The following is a 26,110-nucleotide window of genomic DNA, read 5'->3' as shown; positions in this document are numbered from 1 at the left end:
GCCTTTTCCCAATCTACAAAACTTAAATCCAGATCTTTCTCATATTCCCATGATTTCTCAACTATTTTTCGTAAAATGAAAATCTCATCCTGACAAGCCTCTATTTGGCCTGAATCCAGCTTGTTCTTCTCCAAGCTTCCCTTTCACAATCTTTCTCAACCGTTTCTCAAGTATACTTGCATAAATCTTACCAGGAACACTCAGTAGAGAAATACCTCTGTAATTCTTACATTTGTTTTTATTTACCTTTTTTATATATGGGTACTATGAGAGCTCTACTCCAGTCATCTGGAATTTGTCCCTCTGTCCAGACCTTCTGAACTATGCCACTGTAACACTTTTATATCTCCATACTTGAACACTTCTGGTAAAATATCATCTACTCCAGCTGGCTTTCAGCATTTCATACTTTTAACGGTTCTTTCTACTTTAAATATGGATGTGTATTCCTGATTGCGTGCCTAGTCATTGTTTTTTATCACCATGCTGTCACTGATCATTTCATTTAGCAATTTTTCGAAGTAATTACTGCATATATCAAGGATTTCTTTTTATCCAGTTTTCATGTCACCTTTTTCATCTCTAATTCCTTTTATAGCATTCCTTCCTACATTTTGGAGCTGCTTCAACAGCCTCCAGAATATCTTGCCACCTTCTTGATATTTATTTTCTATGTTTTTACCATGACTTTTGTTTAGCTAGTTTTACACAGTGTTTCACTTTCTTACATTTGTCCCTGTATTCTCTAAGAGTACAAGCTGACTTATTTGCCAGGAACATTTGATATGCTTTCTTCTGTACCTTCACTGCCTCTTTAACTTACTGTGCACACCATGGAATTCTGATTTTTTTATCCTTCCAGACAACCTCACCACATGCTTCTATGACTGAATCAATCAATGTTTTCTTCAGGATTTGGCAATGAACCTCGAAGGTTTGATTCCTGTTCTCAAACTCCATCCTCTTTTTTCTTGAATAATGTTTGTGTATTTTTGTTGACAGTTCACATCTGAGAGCTGCTCAACTTTTATTTGCTTGAAAACTTTCTTAAATGTTCTTCTTTTCAATACGAAATTCAATTGCATCCTACTCAAGACTAAATGGTGATCACTTCCAATTTCAAATCCTCGGTACACTCTAGTGTCCTACACCAGTGAGAAAACATCACTATCAACAATCACATAGTCAGTGAGACTTTTTCTTATTCCTTGCATCTTGTGTCCATGTGAATTTGCACATTTTTATGTTTGAACATTGTGTTAATAATAACCAGTCCATGTCCTGAGCAGAAATCCGGGAGGTATTTGCATTGTTATTAGTTTTGCTCCAAATTTTCTCAAAATGTCTGACAATCATTTCCTACTCTGCTATTAAATCCCCAACAAGGGCCAACTTTTAATTTTTTAAAACTGAGAAATAATAAATGGAACTTGCTGTTTTCCAATATGTTGGGGTTCTTTGTTGCAAATAAATGTAAGCTTACTTAAGACAAAAACATTTATGCTTTTTTACTGTTTTTGTTATTGAAATTAAATTAAAGCTGCCAAGATATTATTTTAGGCTTATCTTTTATCCCACTGTAAGCAAACAAAGTTTGTGTGTGAAGTATATTCAAAACTGAGTTATTTGTTTATAGATGCTAATGAATTCACATTAATTGCTGTAGTATCCCATAATGCAAAGCACAAATCCTTTTGGGTGTGTAATGCTAAGCATCATGAGCAAGGCCACTACCCAGACTTTTTTTTTTTTTTTAAATCTCCTGCCTACAAACAGTTCCAAACCTATAGTACGTTAGTAGTGGGTGGCCTCATTCCTAACGTACTATAGGTTTGGAACTGTTTGTGGGCGGGAGAATAAAAAAAAAAAAAAGGTCTGGGTACCCTTGCCCATAATGCTTAGCATTACACACCCAAAAGGATTTGTGCTTTGCATTATGGGATACTACCTCACCATGTAGTCCTGTTGTTTTCTTTTTTGAAGGCTTCAACTCACTGAAGATCTGTCACCCCCAAACATGAGAAATTCTCCTTCTATTCTTTCAGTGTGTCCAAAGTATTTCAACTTTCTTCTGTCAATATCCTTAAGGAGTCTTAAAGTTCTCCTGATCCTTTCTAGCATCCATCCATTTGTCTGCCTTTCAGTATAAGATATCCTCACCACCACATCTCAAAAGCAGCTATCCTTTTCATATCTGACTTCTGTAAGTTCCAAATCTCACATCCATAAGTTGCTTTTGGAAAAACAGCTGCATCCAAAATGCTCAACTATGTTCCCGTGTTCAAATTCAGATATATCCATCCTTCAAGATTTTAGACAAGTCTCTGACTGTTGTTTTAACCATTCCCAATCTTCTGACATCTTCTGAACGGCAATTCTGCACTTTAATGATGGAACCCAGGTACTCAAACTTACTGACTTCCTCAATTCTTTCTCCATTTAGGTACACTTGTTTCTCAGGAGCCTACCTGTCTGTATTTACTTTGAGAACCATAATCTTTGTCTTGCTAGAATTGAGCTGAAGTCCTGTGTTTTTACTGAGCTCATTATGTTTTTGTCCTAGTTCTTCCATGTCATGACAAAGGAGTGCTGTATCATCAGCATACATCAGATTACTAATTAATCTACCACCGCTCCTAATTCCTGTCCTGAGCTCATCCAGTGTTACATGCATGATGTCCTCAGCATGGATACTAACTCCATTTCCAACCTGAAGCCAATCAGTTAATCCAATTCCTGTTCTTACCATGACTTCTTGCTCATTGTACAAGTTAGATATCAACCTGACAGTGTGTTGAGGAAAATCCATTCTTTTCATTACTTTTCACAGTTTCACATGCTGACCAAAGTCAAAAGCTTCTCTGTACTTTTCTATGATCTGTCTAAGGCAAAGGATCCAATCTTGTACCCTTATCTTTCCTAAAACCTGTTTGTTCCTCAGGCATCTCTGCCTTGACTTTGGCCTCAGTTCCGTTTAGAATTATCTTTAATGAAATCTTTTTTGCATGAGAGAGATTAGATTACACTAATAGTTTTATAATTCTGGCAATCCTTAATCCCCCAACTGGCCATGATGTCTATAGATGTCCAGCTAAAGGCTTTTTCTAGACTGCCATATGACAAGCTCTTAAATAAATTGAAACAGATGGGATTGGATAACAGACTTCTGTGTTGGATCAGTGACTGGCTGTCAGATAGGTATCAGAAAGTTGTATATGGGGGTGCAGTATCTTGAAAGAGAAAGGTCACCAGTGGTGTGCTGCAAGGGTCAGTTTTCGGGCCATTGTTGTTCATTTTGTATATTAATGATATTGGGTTGGGTTTAACTAGTGATATCCAGCTGTTTGCAGATGATGCAAAACTGGGGAGAGCAGTGCACAGTCAGGCTGATGTTAATGCCTTACAAGAGGACTTGAATAGATTGCATGAATTGCCAGGTAAGTGGAACTGTCAGTTAAATGTTGCCAAGTGTAAGGCTTTGAGATATGCAAAGTATACACTTGGTGGGGAAACTTTAACAGAAGTAGAGGAGATGAGAGATCTAGGAGTGATGGTGGACAAGGACTTGAAATTCAGGGGCCACATTGCACGAGTTGTGAAGACATCACATCGAATAATGGTAATGATGCAGAGAACCATGACATGCAGAAATAGAGCAGTTATGATTCCATTGTATAAAGCCTTGATCAGGCCTCATATGAATTATTGTGCACATATTTGGTTAACAGGTTTTCCTGGTGACGAGGATATGTTGGAAAGGGTACAGAGAAGATTCACAAAGGTAGTCAGTGGTCTTTGGAATGTGCAGTACCTGGACAGATTGAGAGAACGTAAGTTGTAGAGCCTTGTGAATAGGAGGAAGCGGGGGGGGGTATGATTGAGACATAAGCTGGTCAGGGGTTTATCAAGTAGACATGAAAGAGATTTTTCATAGAATGGGAGAAGGAATTGGACAAGAGGCCATTGCTGGAAACTGTATAAGGAGGGTGTGAGCAAAGGAGTGAGAAGCAGGTTCTTTGCATGGAGGGTGTTTGGTGAGTGGAATGCACTGCCTGAGTGTGTTGTGGATGTGGATACATTGAATCAGTTTAAGATTCGGCTGGTTGAACATTTTATGCAATAGTGAGTACCTCCCACGATGAGTCTCTGACTCCATGGAGTTCAAATGTTGATAATAATAAATCTGGATACGGTTCTATAACACCAATTGAATAACATGGATAAGAAGTGCAATTTGATATCTACAATTTGATCCACCTCGGCCAGTAGGGAGGTTAATATCTCCCTTCTTATGTAGTATTATGAAAACTGACTTCTACCAGACTCTGAGCCATGATCCTGTTTCAAATATTCTTGTAATCAATCTATGAAACACTCTCATCTCTCCATCCCCTGTAACCTTAATTAACTCTGTTGGTTTTAGATACTAAACCAAACGCTACCCTTTCCAGACTGTTGACCATTAAAGAGGCAAATGAGGCTATCAAAGTACTTAAAAATGGCAAATCTGCTGAACAAGATGGAATATTTCCAGAATTTCTTAAAAATTGTGACAAGAATGTCATAAAATGGTTAACTAACCTATATAATAATTTGGTTTCAGGAAATCTTCCCTCTTTCTTTAGAAGAACAAAATTAATAACCATTCTAAAACCAGGCAAAGATCCATCTCTAGGAGCTAGCTACCAATCCATAGCTCTTAAGTATTACTCTTAAACTTAATGAAAGAATTATATGCAACAGAATATCTCCCATCATAAACAATCTAATACCTCCTGAGCCAGCAGGCTTCTGACCAGGAAGAGGATGTTGTGAACATTATTACTATTATTTAGGCCTCCATGGATAGTCAAAAGACTCATTGTGGGAGGGCCTTCCTAAGAAACACAAAGTCTATCATTCCACTCCTTAAACTCATTGACCATTCTCGCTCTCACCACTCCATCAGGCAATGCAATCCATGGTTCAACCACCCTCCATGCAAAGAAACCACTCCGCACCTCTTGCTCACAGTTTCCTTTCGTAACTTCCAGGGATGGCTTCTTGTCATCACTCCTTCCCGCTGTTCAACCAAGCGAAAGAACTTCCCAGTGTCAACCCTGTAATCACCTCTCAACAGTTTAAAAGTTGCAATCATATCACTTCTCCTTCTTCTGTCCACCAAACTGTGCAATCCACATTCCCTCAGCCGATTCTCATAACTATCATTGTACAGTCCTGAAACCATCTTTGTTATCTGCCTTTGTAGAGTTAATTTATCCCCTTCAAATCCTGGGGACCAAATATGAGAACAGTAGGCCAAGTGTGGTCTGATCATGGAGTTATACAACGGAATGATAACTGTTTTATCTCTGCAGGTCAGCATCTTTCTCATTATTGCAGCAATCCTCTGTGTTACCTTCACCACATTTGTAATATGTCCTCTAAATTTCAGGTTTCTATCAATCATCAATCCCAGATCTCTTGTCTTCTCTACTTTTTCAGTATAACACCTCCCATAGAGTATGCAGTGTCCCATCGATATTTCCCAAACCTCAAGACCTTACATTTTGCTGCATTAAACTGAAACCCCCATTCATTTTCCCATCTATCTAGCTTATTCAAATCGTCTTGCAGAGCCGCTGCATCTACACTATTACTAATAATCCTTCCCAGCTTCACATCATCTGCAAACAACTGAATATTCCCTTGCAATCCACTGACAATGTCATTGATATAAAGGTTAAACAATATAGGTCCTAGTACTGAGCCCTGTGGGATCCCACTTGTAACCCTCTGCTTCCTTGAAACTGCCCCACCATACACAACTCTCTGATACCTCTCGGACAGCCAATCCTGAATCCAGTTGACCAATCTGACATCCAGACCCATGTGCTGCAACTTAAATATCAGCTTATCATGTGGCTTCTTGTCAATTGCCTTCGCTTGGTCTAAGAAAATGGCAGTATATGCCTTTCCCCCATCTATTGCTCTTGTAACATTATCATAAAAGGCTAGCATATTGCTAAAACAAGAGTGCCCCTTCACAAATCCATGTTGACTCTCACAGATAACATTACCCTCATCAGCTCAATGCTGTATAAGGTCCTTCACTACTTTCTCCAAGATCTTACTAATTACTGATGACACACAAACTGGCCTATAATTAGACACTTCCAGTCTGCAACCACCCTTATGCAATGGCACTATCTTACCTTCCTTCCATTCCATCAGCACCTTTCCTGCAGCCAGACTTTCATTGAAAAGCCAGGTCAAAGTCTCTGTCAGTTCCCTAGCACATTCAAAACTCATGATGAAATACTATCCAGTCCCACAGCTTTATTGACATTCAAAGTACTCAAAGAACCTGCCCTATCCCTCTAGCATTAAAATTGACTCATCCTGGATGAAATACTCCAATAAAGTGTTCATTGAACAATTTCACTATGTCCTCTGCATCAGTCACTCTATTACCATTTTTATCCCACAATATCATTCTTCCACAGTCATTTCTCCTGCTACTGGCCACATATCTAAAAAAATTCCCTAGGATTTTCTTTGGCTCTTAGGGCCAATCTCCTCTCATATTCCAGTTTCGTCTTCCTTACCATATTAGTCACTCTTCTGGCCTGTGTCTTATACTCTTCATGCATCTTCTCTTCACCTGTCTCCTTATATCTCTTCCATAGCCTCTTTTTTGCATTCAATTCCTTTTTAATATTGTTTGTCATCCACTGTACTCCAAATTGTGTCCTCTTGTTCACTCGTGGTATACAACTTACCATTTCTGCTAACAAATATTCTTTCATAATTTTCTATGCACTAATGATATCCCGGCCTTCCAATTCCTCCCTCCATGAAACTTCCCCAAGTTGACGTCTTAGACTATTATAATCACCTGCCTTATAATTCCACATAAGTTCCCATCTCTTTGATACTCCTGCATGTCTATTCATTTTCTAAGTCAAAACCATATGGTCACTCTCTCTCCAACTGGTGGGAGAGAGAGAGATATGTCATCTCCGTTATTATCAACTCTTTTGATGCTGTAACCAAATCCAAAACTCTTGAACCTCTTGTTCCCTCTATTACTTGTTGCCTAAGACATTTGTCCCTCAAGAATTCTAGAAATTCCATTCCCTTATTGCTACATGCATCTTCCTCTTCCCAATTTATACTACTGTAGTTAAAATCTCCCATAACAATCATTCTTCTTGTGCTTGCTAAACTCAACTGTCTAAATATTTCCTGGTCCCCACCCTCTGTGCTCCTTGGTCTGTAGCAATACCCCACTAAATATCCTCTCTTGCCTACCTTTACTTCACACCATATGCCTTCAAAATCATTAGTATTACTTCATTCCAAAGTCTCCACTCTTAGAGGACATAGGTCGTCACTTATCATAAGCAGTACTCCACCACTACACTTTCCCTTCCTATCCTGACGAAAAATTCTGTACCCAGCGACTTCTATTCCTGTTATTATATCCTCTTCTGTCAACCACGTCTCAGTGATCCCAATAATTTTTGGCCAGGCTGATGCTATCTGCACCACCAATTCCTCTCCCTTATTCCAGATACTCCTGGCATTAGTATAAAACATATAAATGCCATTGTTTCTATACCCAGCATTATCCTCTCTAGACTCCACTGGGCTCAGTGTTACCTGATGTCGTCCCCCTTCTCCCATGTATTCATTCCCACAAGAGGTGACCCTTACTACCATCATCCCTGAGACACACTGACTTGTTCAGAACAGTAATCTCTCCAGATGCCTATGTCCTTCCTTATTCAAATGTAAGTGGTCTCTCGCATACAATTCCTTTCTGTCCTCAAATGCACTCCAAGCATCCACATATTGCAGTCCTCTCTTGTCACACATTCTAGCTATTATGTCATTCAATATCACTGCTCTTCTGCTGAGCTCGTCATTATCATACCTAGGCAACACACACACACGCACTATCTTTCCTCCCTGTGTCTTTCATACCACCTCAAGCAAGAATCTCATATCTCTCCCCGCCCTATTTACACTACCACTCAAGTCATTTGTTCCCACCGTCACAATCATCTAATCCACCCTTTTGCCACTCTTAACTGCCAAAGCCACACTTTCTATCGTTCCTCCTGGCAAACACTCCTCACGCATCCTATCTTGAACACCACGGATCATTGAGTCCCCATACGTTATACCTCTTACTACTCCCTCTCTCTTATTGCTTCCATTTTCTCCTCTTCTTTCATTCCCATACCTCTCTCTCACTCCCTCTCTCCTACTGTTTCCATTCTCTCCTCTTCTAGCACTCTGAAGCTCTCCTACTGTTTCCATTCTCTCCTCTTGCACTCCCATACCTCTCTCTCATTCCATCTCTCCTAGTATTTCCATTCTCTCCTCTTCTAGCACTCCCATACCTCTCTCTCATTCCGTCTCTCGTACTAGCTCTTACATCGATGATTGAGAACGGTTTTGAGAGACATCTGAAATCTATTGCTGTGTGTATTACTTAACATCAGCATATGACACAGTATGGAGAAATGGCCTGCTATTTAAATTTTTGAAGATGATTCCATGTAGATGCCAACTTAAATTTTTGAAGATGATTCCATGTAGATGCCAACTTGCCAACTTATTGAACAACATGCTTAATAACAGATGGATATAGGTATTTGCAGACAATTCAAAAAGTCGACCACTCAAGCTTAATAATGGATTAATGGATTACCTCAAGGCTCCATACTATCTCCATTATTACAAATGAAAATTGTGGACTCATATTTCGAACAGTGTCATCTGAACTCAAACCTATCAAAAACTGAAACGTCCTCCCTCCATCTTAATAACCATCGAGCTAATTTCAAACCTCTTGTCTTCTTCGGAGATACATTACTGAATTTTAACAGTACACCTAAATATTTAGGTGTTACCCTAGGTAGAACACTCACCTTTAAAGAACACATAGTTGAAAGTAGCTCAGAAAATAAAAACTCGTAATAACATAATTCCAAAGCTGGCTGGTTCAACTTGAGTTGCAGATGCTGAAGCCTTATGTCTATCAGCTTTGGCCTTGGTTTATTCAGCTGTGGTGTACTGCTCACTAGTTTGATTCAACAGTGTTCATACTTCTAAGGTGGACACCCAACTTAATCAAACAATGAGAATAATAACAATAACTAAGATATACACCAAATTATTGGCTTCCTGTCATCAGTAACATCACACCTACTAACTTATGCAGAAAACAGCTCTTGCTAAATTATGGACAAATTTAACCAACAGTGTTTACCTACCTATCCACAAAGGCATACAAAATCCCTCTACAAGGAGACTAAAATCAAGAAATCCTAGTTGGAAAACAGCAAAGGAATTAATAGGTGAATCTTTCAACTTGACTGATAGATGGAAAGATGAATGGCAACTCTATATTCAACTCTATAGTAATCCCAGATTAACTATATTGGACCCTACATATAAACTACCTGGATTTGGACTACTGCATCATCTTTGGACAACCTTAAACTGCATTAGAACTGGTCATGACAGATGTGAACACCATCTACATAAACCGAAATGGACCGACTCTCCTGCATATGACTGCGGCTATCACTCTCAAACTGTTGACCATATTTTACTGGACTGCCCAATATATGCTTTTGAGGATGTTATAGAAGATATACATAATGTTACAACAGAAGCTATTGAAAATTTTAAAATCTATTTGTAAAACTTTCTTTTATGTGGCTTTTAGTTGTCATACATCTCTTACATTGGTGTATTATGTTTCTCGCTGTATTTTACCATTATGCAATAAATAATAAATAAAATAACTCTGCAGGATTCACTCTGCACCCAATGCCTTATTCCTATTAAGCTGTTTAACTGCTCTTTCAACCGCATGCCTAAATGGGTTCCACATATTGATTTGGAACCCATTTTGGCATTCCTAAATGGGTTCCAAATCTGCTCCATTCCTGTCTTTGATTATATTCAATTTGGGCTTAAACTTGTGCTTTGGGTCACAAACTAAACAAAACATTTTATAATTATGCCTCCTCATCTTTTCACATTTATTAGTATAAACTTTTCCTTTTCCTGCCTGATGGCTCTTCTGACTTTTGTATGTAATATTTTATATTCTTCAGTTCTTGTGTTTCTCCAATCGCCTTCTTTCGATTAGATCCCATCATCTGACATCCATGGATCTCTTGGTCTCTTATTGGGCCAAGATACTTCTTGGCTGTATCCTGTAACCTTAACTCCTTTACAAAGCATTTCCAGTGAGTTCTCCTCACTAATCTCCAAAAAATCATCCAACTGAGTTGATGTTTCCTCTGTGCACCCATTAGGAATTGCTCTGACATCCAGTCTAGTTGAACATGCCTTAATTGTAACATTTCAGAATTTTTGTCTTACTTTGGCTCTTATGATCTAGCCAATGATCTGTATCACAGTCTGCTCCACGGGAAGTATACACATCAGAGATGCTTGTCTTCCACTAATGGAGAGCAGAAAATCAATCTGGTGCCTTTACTTATCAACGTCAGATGTCCATTGTGGGTGTTTCCAAAAGCAGGTATCAGTAATAAGCAATCTGTTAGCATGGGAAAATTCCAACAATTTTTCACCACACGTGTTATGTTCACCCAGACCAAACATGCCACACTCAGGCCTAACTCTCATACTCCTTCCCACTTTTGCATTTGAAGTCCCCTAAGATGTAAAGTACATCTCTCCTTGGTAGGCACTCCAAGGAGAGATGCACTTACGGTTCATCCTACTAATGTGTCAATCGTGGTGGTTTATTCACCCCAACACATATAGGCCTGATGAAGAATCTGATGAATTCTATGAAAACTTATTATCAGGCCTATATGTAAAACTTATTACGGTAGGATGAACCGTAAGTAATACAAAGTAGTGTATCATTAATAGGATTATAACCAAGCAGGATTCCTGTCTGTACCCTGCTTGGAGGAATGAATGGAATTTTTTTATTTTTTTGTATCATTTTAATTTATTTTTCCATATGGGCTGGGGGAAGAAGATGAGCATCATGGGAATCGGTGTAGTGGATTTAGAGGATGGAACAATTGGGAAGGTGAATGTCAACCGAGAGCAGGTTGCTTGGAGAGATACTGAAAGAAGAAATGGAACACATGAAAAATGAGTTTATTTTATTTGTCACCTCCAGGGAGTCCAAAGACTCATTGAGGGAATTTAGAAGCATGAAAGAAGGAATTAGGGGACTGTTTTTTTTTTTTTTTTTTTAATATTTTTTTTTTTATTATCCCATGGTATTATTACACCAGATCATAGAGGTCAAGTTAATGTATTTTATACAGCACCTTTTCTTGGTTGTTATAGAGTTCACATTTGGAAATATTCATACAGTATAGCAAATGCATTGGTGATACGTCCTTGATGTTACAGATTTTGCAGGTGGGGAAGACTTTTATGCCATTGCTAAACTTCATTGGTCTTGTGTGGCCAGTCTTGAGGCAAGAGATTGTGATGTGATAGTGGCCCTGCGATTAAACTTGGAGTTGATGGTAGCTCCTGGATTTTCTGCTGAGTACCAGTGGTGAGTCATGTCCTGAAGAATTATTCTTTTTATGTTTTCTTTTTGGGTGGTTTTAAAAAGATCAAAATCTGTGGTATCACTTGATGTTGTGGCCATTTTTGCTACTTCATCTGCAGTTTTGTTTCCCTTTAATCTCACATGGGATGAGATCCACTGGAAGATTATTTCAGAATCCTTGTGTAGTTTATGTTTTTTGCTATGTCTCTAAGTATTTCTTGATGGCTAGTGTAGAAGTTCTTAATAGCTTGAAGGGCTGCTAAGGGATCTGTGAAAAATATAAACTCCTTTGGGTTTTGTTTGTCCAAATATTGCAGTGCTGTGTTAATGGCTATTAATTCTGCATTGTATGAGTTGCATCCAATACTGTTACTTGTTTTTAGTTCTATATTATGAGAGCCATAGATAAGTACACCACTTCCAGAATTGCCATTTGGATTTTTGGAGCCATCTGTATAGATCTTTATTGAGTCAGGTCCATATTCCATTAGTTTTGAAAGGGCTAATGATCTCAAGATTTCAGGGTTTTCTAGGCTTTTTTTCTCATCTTTCCCTATTTCAGAGTTGATAACTATATTTTTCTGATCTTGATTTGGAGGAAATTGCCCAGCACACTACTATCACTCCTATCTCGGTATCTCCCATAATGCAGAACACATCTCCTTGCAGATATGTTGAATGTTATGCATTAAGGGAAGGGCCACTATCCCTACTCATTTAATCCCTACTCTTTTTATCCTGATTCTGGGTATGCAGTCTGATGCCGCCTCACTCAAACAATCCTTAACCACTTACCATGCACTGATGGCATTCATTCCATGTAGTTTCTTATGCCATGACACTGCTCCAAGTTGCCTCCTAAGTTTGCCATAATTGCCAGCTTGGTACTTCCATATAAACCCTTTCTTGATTGATATTTCCACATGTTGAGCATGTGGTAATTTCAGTCAAGATTTCACCAATTACAAGACTGCATGGTCACCTTCCCTGCTCAGAGATAGAGTTGCTATTGGAGTTATAGATAGATCTTCTAATGCTATTACCAGATCCAACACTTTCAAACCTCTGGTCCCTTCCATCATGTGCTATTTCAGGTAATTATCCCTTAGTAATTGTATAAATTCCATTTTGCAATTTGCTCTTTCCTCCTTCCAATCTATAATCACTATAGTTAAAGTCTCCCATGATAATTGCTCATACTGCACTCATTGTGCTAATCTGCTGATGCATGTCATCCACATTTTCTTCTTGACCCCCAGGTTTATAGAAGCAACAAACAATATATTTTGTCCTATTGGTATCTCACACCAGAAAGCCTCAAATAAACCATTTTCATCAGATCTACAATCTTCTTTAACTTCTGTTTTTGTTGGTTAAAGTTTTTCAGCTGTTATGTCTCAAGTATATTGGTATCCGAGAGATACCAAAAGGAAACCTGGAAGACCAGCCTGAAGGTAGGAAAACCCCATGATTAAGAAAGTTGGAAGAAAATGGAGAAGAAAGGCTCAAGACATTAATAGCTGGACTCTTTATGACCTGCAGTCATGGAGAAATCCTGACTGAAATCACAGGTCCATCAAGGTAATGTCTCAAGTATATGCTGTATATCCCCCTTTATATCTGTGATGTGAAATATAACATAGTCATTTAATTTTATAGTAATGAGTATGGCTATGGCCCTTGGTTACACATATTGTATAGTTCCTTCAAGTCATTCCATTTTCTGTTCTTTATTCCTCAGTCACTCTCTGTGTTACCACTTGAACAGTAATTGTAGTATTTTTTTTTCTTTATGATATAATTACCTCCATAGTGCAATTAGAACTACAGTACATTGTGCCCTTCGATTGAAAAAGGCCTAAGTTCTATTCTCGTCATGATGGAAAGAATCTTTATAAGGAATTTTTCAGTTTTAAAGGTGAGTTTGCTGATCTCATACGGAGGGAGCAGGGTGGTTTTTTCCTCCTGGAAAGTCGGATTTTTCATCCCGCATGCCAACAGATTGGCTTTTAGGACACGCGCAATTTACAGACAAAAAATGCTGTTGGTGTTGGTGTAGATATGGAGACAGAGAGTTGTAGAGTGGGTGCCCTTCCTTGAAGAGTCTTTGGACTCCATGGAGGCATCACAAAATAATAATAATAATATAGGAATACCTCGATTATCGCGGTTATTGTTGCCATGAAAAATATCGCAATAATCGAATCTGCGATAATCGGGATAAACAATGCATGTAAAATGGGTGATCATTGCCAAGGATTTTTCAGATCTATTAATTAAATTTTATATATGAAGTAAAAAAGAAATGTGTTAAACGTGTTAAGTAAAAAAAGAAGATTTATTTAGAAAAACAAGATCATTCTTTAATTTTTATTTATATATAAAGAGTACATACAGTACATACAATTATTCTTTCTTGGATAAAAATTGGTGTAGAGTTGTCTGATGGAATTTTTTCTTTGTATAAAACTCAGTAGCAACGGATGGAATTTTCAATTTCCTGATGAACGTTCATTGATCGCTCGAGATTAGGATCGCTATTCAAGATTTTTTCTTTAAAATTTTCAGAAATTCTAAACATTTCGTCCATTTCTTTAAGGGTAAATTCCTTCGGTACCACTTCAATTTGTTCGTCATTATCATCGATTTGAGCATCATAAGCACATCCTCTCTCGAGGTTAATTAGAGCTTCATCATCCAGCCTCTTATCATGTGACTGAAGCAGGTCCTAAACATCACCTTTTTCAATTTCTTTTAGTCCTAGATCGAAGCCAAACTTAGTTATGTCATTGATAACACAGGTTACTTCATTTTCAAATCCTTTAAAATCATTTGCACAATGAGGAATAATCTTTTGCCACGTTGCTCTCAGGTTACTAGACGTTACTTCACTCCATGCTTCCTTGACATTCTCAATGCAATTTTTGATATTGAATGCCTTCCAGAATTCTGTCAAAGTCATAGCTTCATCTCCTGTAGTCTTTTCCATTGCTTGTTAAAAAGTTCTTCATAGGTAATATGCCTTAAAGGATGCGATTACACCTTGATCCATTGGCTGGATGATGGAAGTGGTATTAGGTAGTAAATAAGTAACTTTTACATTTTCGCACAAATCATTCAGTGCTATTGGATGACTAGGTGCATTATCTAATATTAACAAGATTTTAAAATCAAGATTTAATGACTTGCAGTATCTTTTAGCTTCAGGACAAAAACAGTTTTTAAACCAATCCTCAAAAATAGTTTTTGTCATCCAAGCTTTTCTATTGAATCTCCTATGAACAGGGAGAAAATTTTTATCTAAACTTCTAAGCCGGCGAGGATTTTGTGAACGATAAATAAAGAGAGGCTTCATCTTGTAATCTCCAGAAGCGTTGCCACATAGTAAAAGTGTTACACGCTCCTTCGAAGCCTTGTAGCCTGGCTGTGATTTTTAATTTTTTGCTAAAAATGTTTTAGTGGGCATTTTTTTCCATAATAAGCCTGTTTTGTCAGCATTAAATATCTGATCATCAGTATAATTTCCTTCTTCAATCATCTGTTGCAATTCACCAGGAAAACTATCTGCTGCTTTTTCATCGGCGCTTGCAATTTCACCTTGTACATGAACACTATGATCGCTTTTTGAACCGATCAAACCATCCTGAACTTAGAGAAAGTTTCTTCCACTACTTACGCCGAATCATTTTCGCTTTCTAATTGTTTTCTTTTTAAAGTTTCAAACAAATTCAATGATTTTGTTTTTATAGTCATTTGACTAAGAGGAATTCTCTTTTGGTTACAATCTTCTATCCACACTGACAATAGGGTTTCCATTTCGATCATAAGATGGCTTCTGTTTCTCGTAGTTTGGGATCCAGATGATGTTGATGCACTTTGTCCTAGTTGCTTATAGTTTGCAGCATGGTCTAAAATATGCAAACAGTTCATTCATTCAGACCGTACTCTCTCTTGCAATTTTGGCTTTGGTTATGCCTGCTTCATACTTATTTATCATATGCAACTTATCTTCCAAGCTGATCACTGTACATTTCTTCTTGATAGCTGTAGACTTGATATCATCCTTGTTTCTTTTAGCATTCATTGTAAGAAGAGAAATAAATATCCATATGTACTTCAGGCAAAGGCAGACAGTTACTGGTGAGCGGTGAGCAGGCACCGTCAGATAAAAAATGAAGCACTACAAGAGAGCGATACCTGGAGAGTGGCAACTTGAACTGGTTGCATATGTAGTGGGCTACATCTCATGGCCACGATAATTTGAATTTGGAGTGCAATAATTGGAATTTTGGTATCAAATTACAAACCGCAATGAATTGAGAATCGCAATAATCGAAACTGCGATAATCGAGGTATTCCTGTATATGCAATATTACTTTTGCTATATGCTGTTATCACTTATATTGTTCTCTTCATCACTATTGATTATATTTTCATTTGTTAAAAAAAAAAAAAAAATTACAGTTTTCCAGAAGTAATGTAAAAATATAGGAAGTGAATACATCAAGGCAGTAGAAGCATAAAACAGAAATACAAACGATAAAAACTGAACAAAATATTTCATATTAGAATTCAAAGAGGAATCTAATCTTTAAAGGTACCTGTGGTATGACTATAAATAATAAATTACACGATAACCACTGTGATTAACTTTAATGAAATGAAAGTACAGATATTTCATACTGAAAATAACAATACATCATCAGTGTGTAGAAACAAGCAATCAAAGCAACGGATTACAAAGTACTTACAGCAGTTGGCAGTTTACCAATTAAAAACTTTACTTCATGCTAGAAATTAGTATTAATAAATAATATTAAAAATATTATTAAGAAACTTTTTGATAGTTACATAAGTAACCATCAAAAATAGTTTGATCCCCAAAACTTTTAGGAGATAGAGAGACAATCGTTCCGATTCAGATTTTTCTGATGTAAAAGGGCTTCGGAACTTTCTTTGAAAAGGCATTCATATTTAAACCTGCATCTATGGAGAAGATGAGCTTGCAGCTATTTAATGCACACACAGAGCAGAACATTCTGATTTGTTATTCATCTATTTCTGTGGTTCAAGATGTGAAACTTCCGTTGATTGTGCATCTGATTTCCTGTCCACGTAGTATCCATTCAGATTTCATTTGAGTGTAGTAATTATACTGCTGAGCCACATGCCATTCAGCTTACACTTGTATGCATAAAAGAAAACTACTACCAAAAATGTATGATTCATACAGACTCATTGAGTTCTTTACAGACCATCTCCTCTCCTGTGTGCAATCCACATCTAGTGCTTTTTTTGATATTCTGTAGTTATTGTATAAAATGAAGACCCTTAATTTTGATTTTTGGTTATGCTGGATTTCCAGCCACATTGGAAACAAGGATAATGAGACTGCAGATTTCAGCTATAGGTTAACTTATAATTTTTCCACATATTGTTTGTCAGGGCCCTGTACAGACTACACATTTGATAAGAGCAAAACTAATCATTGGCAGTCATCATGGCAGGAGATAGACAGACTGACAATAAATTGCATAAGATTTTTTTATGTGATTCCTACAAAAGGTTATAAGGCTGTTGTACATTAGTACCATGAGTAGGTTAAGGTTATTTTATTAATTTTTATAGTTTTTTTTTATTTATCTTTTACATATTATTGATTAAGCATTGGTACTCTAGTTAACATAGAAGCTGAAGTGAAAACGTTGTTTCCACTAGTCTCCACATAAGTCATAGCACCTTCTCCAAACCTAAACAAGTGCAATCCATTTCTTGCATACAGCTGTTTCTTCTCTCATCAAATGTGTGTTAAGAATATATGTTCTCAGATATCTCTTCCTACATATTCTGACTCTCATATGGTTAATTGACACTGCTTTTCCTTAAAACCCACCCTTCTACCAAACTATCTACCATTGCTCTAAATTTCATTATTCAGTTCACACTTCCTTTTGGGTCTATTAACATCAATCACTTTCATCTCATTCCTATTCTAACTTTTCTTCATTCCTAAAATTACACTTCTATTCTACCAGTACTGTGTTCTGCATATACCCTGACTCATTTCTCAAGCATTTAATCTCTTTTGTCCATTCATATCAATTCTTTGCATAGTTATATCTACTTTGTGTATCCACAACCAGTTATCCATTGTGAGATCTCTGTTCACCTCTGCTGTATTATTTTTGCTTTCATTAACACTACATGAGTATCAGTTGGCATTCATTTGTATTTTCATTCTCATTCTCTATCATCCTATTCAATTCAGACATATTTTCTTTACTCTCTTCACCCTCCAAAAAGATTGATACTCCTATGTCTCGTTATTTCTCATGTTAAATATGTACACACACACACACACATCCATGCTTTACCTGCTACATCTGTTTTATTCTTTGCATAAATATTTACTCCACTCACTTCTCATAGACAGTGAATAAACTGCTTGAATTTTAATTATTCTCAAATGAGAAATAAAATGTATTAAATATATTAGCAAAGTTATTATGTCTCAAATGTCATTCAATGTATTACATCATAAACACAATAATAATAGAATAAATTAAGATTGCCTGAATATTATTATTATTATTATTACCACTCCAAGACCTCATGGAGTCAGATTCATCTGGGAGGTCCTTTTATCACACACACACACACAGCTCATCATACCGTGTTTTAAACACATTCAAACTCTTTGCAGACACCACATTCTCAGGCAAGGCATTCCAATCATTCACAACTCTGCACGAAAAAAACCTGCCTCTCACTCCCCTACTCGCACCCTCTTTATACAGTTTCCAGGGATGACCTCTAGTTCTCCCCTGATCTCCCACTATTCTCTGTAAAACTTCTCCAGCATTGATCCTATAACAACCCCTTACCAAATTGTAGGTCTCTATCATATCTCCCCTATTCCTACTGTCCACCAGACTCTGCAAGTTGCATCTTCTCAATCTTTATTCATACTCGATTTTCCAGAGGTCAGAAACTACCTTAGTCAGTCTCCTTTAGACCCTTTCCAACATCTCTTCATCCTTCTGAAAACTCGGTGGCCAAATCTGGGCACAATGTGTGGCCTAATCAAAGCCTTATACAACAGAACAAGAATCTCCCTACTTCTACACGTCAGTGTCCTCCGCATCATTCCCAGAAGCCTTTGTGTTGTCTTCACAATTTTTGCTATGTGTCCCCTAAATTTTAGATCTTTATCCACTATCACCCCCAGATCTCTTATTTCCTCTACATCCAACAATATATTCTCACCAAGCATAAATTCTGCATCCCATCTTTGTTTTCCAAATTTTAAAACCTTACATTTTGCAACATTGAACTCGCATCCCCATTTCCGTGCCCAATCACTCAATCTATTCAAGTCTTCCTGTAAGACCACAACATCTTCACTACACTTCATGGTTCGTCCCAACTTCGCATCATCTGCAAACAACTGAATATCTCCATCCAAATCTTCACCTATGCCATTAATATACAAGTTAAGCAGTAATGGACCTAAAACAGACCCCTGAGGCACTCCACTAGTGACTTTCCTTTTCCTGGAAATCGCTCCCCCATACACAACTTGTTGATACCTATCAGATAGCCAGTCTCCAATCCAGTGCACCAATCTAATATCCAACCCCATCCGCTCTAGTTTGACTGTCAACCTATCATGAGGTACTCTATCAAAAGCCTTTGCGAAATCCAAGTATATTACTGTGTATCCGTTTCCTCTGTCACTTCACTTCATCCCACAAACTCATACCACACATTAACAAACTGTACTCCCATCTCCTCACGCATTTCAGCCAGTATATCCTTCATAATCCTTGCTCTCTGCCTCATTTCACAACAGTCATACCTACGCAACATGCTAACTACCCTTCCTGTCACACTATTCTCTTTTATCCTTCTAAGCAGCCTCCTGATATCCATTCTGACACACTCTTTGTCCTCTCTCAATTCATTTGTAACTATTAACTCTTTTGCTCGCTCCTGCCTCATATCAAATGCCTCAATCACTCTACTCATTTTAGCGCCTGGAAAACATTTTCAAGGCGCTAAAATTTCCTTCCGCCACTCTCACCTCACTTTCATCCCTTTTAACATCCGTTACTGTTTTCAAATCTCTGTTTTTCTTTTTTACTGATTTTTTTAACATTTTTTCGCCCCTCTTCCTCACCATCCTTCTCTTTCAAACATGCACTCATTTTCCCCGTGACAGTCTATCTACTAACACTTTCTGTCATCAATTTCATATTTGCATTCATCAATTCCTTGTTCAGGTCACACTTCGCACACGCCTTCCTTCCATCCTCACCAAATATCCACAAATCATTTATGTAATCGAAAGAATACATATAACATACTTTAACGAAACAACTGAAATCTAATTAAAGTCATGGAATGACAATGTCGCTGCCATTTTTTGCATGTTACTAAGTGTAATAATAATGATTTCATAATTAAGTTTTGGCAAAAAAATCCCCCACACTAATAAAACCGGTAGCGCACAATGTTTATAGCCACTCTTACTCAAACAATTATGCATATATATTTAATTATTCCTAGGAAACTTATCCAAATTAGGAGCTCTTCTTATACATGTCACTGCACTTGACTCACAAATAGGCATATTTACTACCTTTAATTATTAATTTTTTAAAAAGTAGTTTTTCTCCTTTTCATTATTATGCGATCTTTTTTTCTAGTAAATTCCAGTCATCTTTATGAATTCTATATTGATGATGAAATTTGAGGGAGTGTATTCTTAAAAGCTGTTACTTTTAGGTGGTGGCAAGTACCTTACTATTGGGTAGGAATAAAAGCATATGATATTGTAGCAGGAAAACAATGTGTGAAGTCAAGTTATTTTCTAACAAAGAACTCTGCTTTAGAACTGTTTCCTATGTTAAAGAAAGATAAACTTTGTGGTGCTCTTGTATATTATGATGGTATGTATATATTCCAGTTTAAATGCATGTTTTTTTCACTTATCTTAGATTACAAGTTAAATAATATAATTATCCAAATATTGATTGAGTAGCAGTAAAATCTCACGAGAAGAATGAAACTAAATTTTTTGAGCTGTTGCAGGACAACTTCCTCAAGTAGAGTGGTGTTTGAATGAACATGGGGAGGAGGAAAAAAATTAAGCAGCAAAATAATAAACAACAAAGTATGGAATCAGGTAAATCAGTAAGTAACATTATTTGTAAAAAGAAGGATTGTTATTTGTTATGGCAACTTTGTCATAAATCATGATGTTGATGAGTCGGTTATGACTTCAAGTTTTCCAAAAGTAAACAAGGTCATTATTGTAGTAGGTACTAACGACTTAGCTAGTGATAAGTTCAATGTGTGAGAGAGGACATGAAAAGGTTGTTGGAAGAGGTGAGAGTGAAGAGTGAGAAAGTGAAAATAGTAAGTATATTACCTCAACATGATAAAAATGAATTATGAAGAAGGGCTATGATAGCAAATGATTCAGTGCATAGGCTGTGTAGAAGAAATGGATGCGAATTTTGATGTGTAGAGTGAGCTTGAGGGAAGACTGAATGCATTTGTTATCCGGAGTCTTAAAAAACTAATAACTAGCATGAGACCTAACAGAGAGATTCGGAGAAACTCGATTATAATGGGAGTAATTATGAGAATATGACTGTAAGAATGACAATATTATATAATTGTGCTAATGACAGGAATGGGCATTGTCATAGAAATGATCATCATCATCATCACGCATATCAAGGATTTAGGCCCCTAGCATGGCCTGTTCTGGCCTTACAAGTCATCGTTGAATCGTTTAAGAGGACGTCCTGGTTTTCTTTTTCCTAATGGCTTGTATTTTAAGGCTTGTTTTGGTAATCTTTCTGTTTTCATTCTTTGAACCTGTTCCACCCATTTATGTTTATATTTTTTAATTTTTTCTATTTCTGGTTCTTGGTTTAATTCTTTCATAATTTCTTCATTTCTTTTGTGATCAAATAGGGTATACTTTGCAGTTTTTCTCATAAACTTCATTTCTGCTGTTGTTAATCTTTGTTTGTCTTTTTGTTTTATTGTCCAGATTTCGCTTCAATACATTAAGACTGGCAGGGCTAATGTATCGTATACTTTTAGTAATAGAAATGATTGAGTCGAAAATAATTTTGACTTTGTATTCTTTCAATTCGGACCCATCAAACTTGTAAAGATGTCTACATCTATAAGACATTAGAAAAGAATAGAGATCTGCAAGTTGTACAACTGTGTCATGCAGACTGCAGACGAGAGTATACAAAAGAACATGCAGGTAGCTTATTATGTCTATACACAAATGCTCGAAGTATCAGAAACAAAATGATAGTTTGTTGTCTTGGTCAATATGTTGGGACCTCGATTGTAGGCATTAGTGAGACCTGGATATCAGAATCAGACATATCAACTGGTATTGAGTGTAAAGGGTATAGTATTTTTAGGAAGGATAGACAGGATAGGAGAGGAGGGAGCATGCTTCTAATAATATCGGATGACTTGAATCCACTTAGTGCTGACAACTATGATTCTAGTACTAGTAACAATATTTCATTTGTCAGTGAATTTGAAACCATCTGGTGTGGGGTGGAATTTAACAAGATCAATTACATAGTGGGGTGTTGTTGCAGATTTGGAGAATGGTTTCAAGCGATGAAGAAAAGCATTACCAAATCATGTTGATGGCTGAGAAATGATTAATCATAATGGTGTGTGATTGGAATGGATTGCCATTGGATGTGTGTGCAAGCAGTGGGGATGAATTCAAGAATAGAATTATGATAGCTGGTGTGTGTAATATGTGACCTCCCTCTATGAGTCCCTGACTTCCTGGAGGACTCTCTTAATAATAATAATAATAATTTAAAGATACCAAGAAATTATATATTATTATTATTATATCACACCTCCAGGGAGTCCGAGGGAGGGCATCTACTCTACAACTGGTCATCTCACTACTCCACCAACCTTCATCATCTAACACCAACGCCGACTACCACCACTAGTACTTTCACAGACAATCATAAACATCCATGCTCACGGTGGGATTCGAACCCCGCAGCCTTCTGGCTGGAGAGAGATATGCTAACCACTTGGCCAACCAGGCTGGCAAAATAGCAAACTGACTTGGATATTATTATTATTACATTACACCTCCAGGGAGTCCAAGGACTCATCGAGGGAGGGCACCTACTCACCAACTCTCCGTCTCCACCAACTACATTCATCATCTACACCAACGCCATCTACTGCCTGCCATCACCACCACTATTATTTTCCCAGACAATCACAAATATCCATGCCCACGGCGGGATTCGAACCCACAGCCTTTGGCTGGAGAGCAGATAACCTAACCACTCGGCCAGCCAGGCCAGCTTAATCCTTTATACAAGCGTAAGCAAACAAAGTTGGCGCCTGAAAAATAATCAGGACTAGGGAAAACCATATATGGAAGCTAATGACTTCACATCACTTGCCTTAGTATCCCATAATGCAAAACGCATAGCCTTATGGGTATGTCTAATGCTATGCATTATGCGAAAGATCACAACCCAGATCGGTTTCAACCTTTATTGAGGTCTCATCAGTAGGAGTTGGTCCCATAGATGATACTAAGGTTGAAGTAGCCAAAAGATGTCACACCTTGATATTAAAATACACTGGATTAGAGATAGTTGTTGGAAGTTTTTCCACTTGGTTTAATCCTTTATCCAAGTATAAGCAAACAAGTTTGTGCCTGAACTAAGGCAAGTGATATGAAGTCATTAGCTTCTTATATGAGTTGCCACAGTCCTGCAAATAGTTCAGGCACAAACCTGTTTGCTTACACTTGGATAAAGGATTAAGACAAGTATGTAATTTATTGGTATCTTTAATTTATAGTATAACCAAGTGGGAAAACTTCCAATCATAATAATAATGTTTCATTTTAATTCTATTCAAATTAGAAGAAAAATGTATCCTTAAATAAAATCCTTTTGGATTTTATTTACCATATATTCCGGCGTACAAGTCGACCTGGCATATAAGTCGATATTTGAATTTTTGCGAAATTCAAATTATGATTAAATAGCCATCGTATAAGTCGACTCGAAAAATTTCTTTTTCATATTGACCAGTTGACCAGTAGTGAACTAAAGTGCAATGGCTCCTTTTAAAAGAATGAAATATGACGTGAATTTTAAGTGCAAAGTGATTCAATTTGCAAAAGAAAATACTGTGTTGCTGCACGTCAGTTCAGAGTAAACGAAAAACTAGTTCACGATTGGAGAAAAAAAAACTTTAATAATGAAAATGCCAAAAAATAAGTGTGCATTACGGAAAGGAATCTGTAAGTGGCCTATTCTGTAAAATAATGTTGCGGATTGGGTTCTAGAAAATTGCCAAAATGGAGTCATTATAACGAGAAATAATATTCCTTTATTTGCTTTGAAGTGGGGCAAAGCAAAAAAAAGAACAGCGAAAACTTCAAAGCTACAGTGAGTTGGTGTAGTTGGTTTATGGAAAGGAAAAATTTAGTGCTTCGACTAAAAACGAAAATTGCACAGAAGCTGCCAAAGGATTTAGATGATAAGTTATTAAGTTTTCAAAGATTTATAATTGCTAAAAGAAAGCAAAAAAATTATTTATTGTCTCAAATCGGAAATATGGATGAAACTCCAGTTATGTTTGACATGATCGGGAATGAAACGTTAGAATTGAAATTAAGTAAAACTATTTCTTTAAAAACAACTGGACATGAAATAAGCCGTTTCACAGTTGTACTTGCTTGTATGGCTGATGGTACTAAATTAAAATCTATGATAATTTTTAAAAGAAAAACAATGCCAAAGATCAAAATTCGAAGAAATGTTTTTGTCCTTGTTCATGAGAATGGTTGGATGGACGAAGCAGGAGTTAAGCTGTGGATAAAAAATATTTGGAATACACGCCAAGGTGCATTAAAAAATCCAAACAGTCTTTTAGTGGGTGGGACATGCTCAAATCTCATTTAACGGAGAGCACAAAATCTTTATTAAGAGAGAATAATACCAATACGGCAGTGATTCCAAGTGGGTGAACTTCACTAGTGCAACCATTGGATGTTTGTATAAACAAGCCATTTAAAGACAGTTTACGAAAACAGTGGAATGTGTGGATGCAAGAAGGAGAGAAAAATTACACAAGAGGAGGACAAATGCAATATGCTTCTTTGGTAACTATGTGTGAATGAGTAGCGAAAGCATGGGATGAAATAAAACTAGATATAGTAATAAAATCTCTTAAAAAATGTGCTATATCTAACAAATTAGATGGCTCAGAAGATGATTTTGTTTACAACAATGACGAAATTTATGCTAAATCTGATGGAGAAAACGAATACAATTTATATGACGATATACCGGAAGAAATTACAGAACCAGAGTAGAGTGAACTTTTCATATATTCAGAGAGTGAAAATTAAATTTTAATTATGTAGTTACCTACCTATTTTCTTTTGTAAATAAATAATTATATAACATTTAAATAATTTTTTCTATAAATAAATTTGATATAAGTTGAAATATTTTTTCTTATTTATCCTTTTTTGTATATTGCTAATAAATTTAACAGAGGTATGATAAGTACTAGTTTTTTCTTGGAAAGCAATCAATTTTTGACCCAGCGTATAAGTCGACCTAAAAAAGTTAAGTTCTTTTTTTCAATGCTGAAAAGTCGACTCATATGCCAGAATATACAGTATTTATCCCATTCGTTTTGTAAGGTTTTTGACTTTGACTATTGCAGTGACAGTCACTTGACATTATTTTCTTAATAGAGGAAGAGCCAGTGAAGAAATTCGTCAAGGTGTATATTTTGAGTGTGATTTTTCATGGGTGAATAAATATATAGAAATGTAGTTGTCAGGTGATGTTCTAATACTAAAAAAAAATTTGCTTTTCATGAAATTAACCATGTAATAGCGTAATCCATTTTTTAGTGCACTGATTATTATAAAAAACCATTAAACCACATTTATCATCAGCATCATGAAATTCCTGACATTTACCCTTAAGGAGTGTATAGGATATGATAGTACTACATGAAAAATTGACATCATTACTAACTTCCTTTATACAGTTTTCCTCCAAATCAATATGTTACCTGTCAAGACTCCAACATTATCAGACCTTATATTTCTATCTTCTGAGGCACTTTTTACTGTATCAATTCACCTATATCTTGGCCTTCCTATTTGTCTTTTTCCTGCCAATCTGGCAAAGAACACTTATTTTATTGATCTTTCCTCTCCCATTGCATTTAAGTGACTATACTACTTTAGATTAGCTTTGCTAACACATTCCTAGATACTAACAATGTTAAGTTCTTTCCTAATATCCTCATTTTTTAATATGATATTGTCGTTGATGCCATTAGTTCAAGCTCTTAATCTTTCTCAGGACTCTCATATCTGCATTCTCTAGTCTTTGGTCAAGTGTTTTATTTCTAACACAGCTCTCAGATCCATAAGATAAAATGGGTTTGAACACTGTCTTGTATACATCTAATTTAGTGATTCCACTA

General features: G+C 36.7%; 1 protein-coding gene across 1 annotated transcript in view; it reads left to right on the top strand.

Annotated features, from left to right (window-relative positions):
- The window catches only part of Gpo1 (glycerophosphate oxidase 1), a 550,013-nt gene that overhangs the window by 109,454 nt on the left and 414,449 nt on the right, over positions 1-26,110 (top strand). Inside the window, exon 6 of the mRNA XM_090414113.1 lies at positions 20,342-20,505. Coding sequence (XP_090270239.1) covers positions 20,342-20,505 — 164 coding nt within the window. The remainder of the gene's footprint in view (positions 1-20,341; positions 20,506-26,110) is intronic.

The sequence above is a fragment of the Typopeltis vanoorti genome, chromosome 2 (assembly GCF_054136105.1).
Source record: "Typopeltis vanoorti isolate ZY-2024b chromosome 2, IOZ_Tvanoo_1.0, whole genome shotgun sequence".
In the NCBI taxonomy this organism is placed as follows: Eukaryota; Metazoa; Arthropoda; class Arachnida; order Uropygi; family Thelyphonidae; genus Typopeltis; species Typopeltis vanoorti.
The sequence above is the reverse complement of the archived record's forward strand: the minus strand, read 5'-3'. Positions and strand labels throughout refer to the sequence as shown.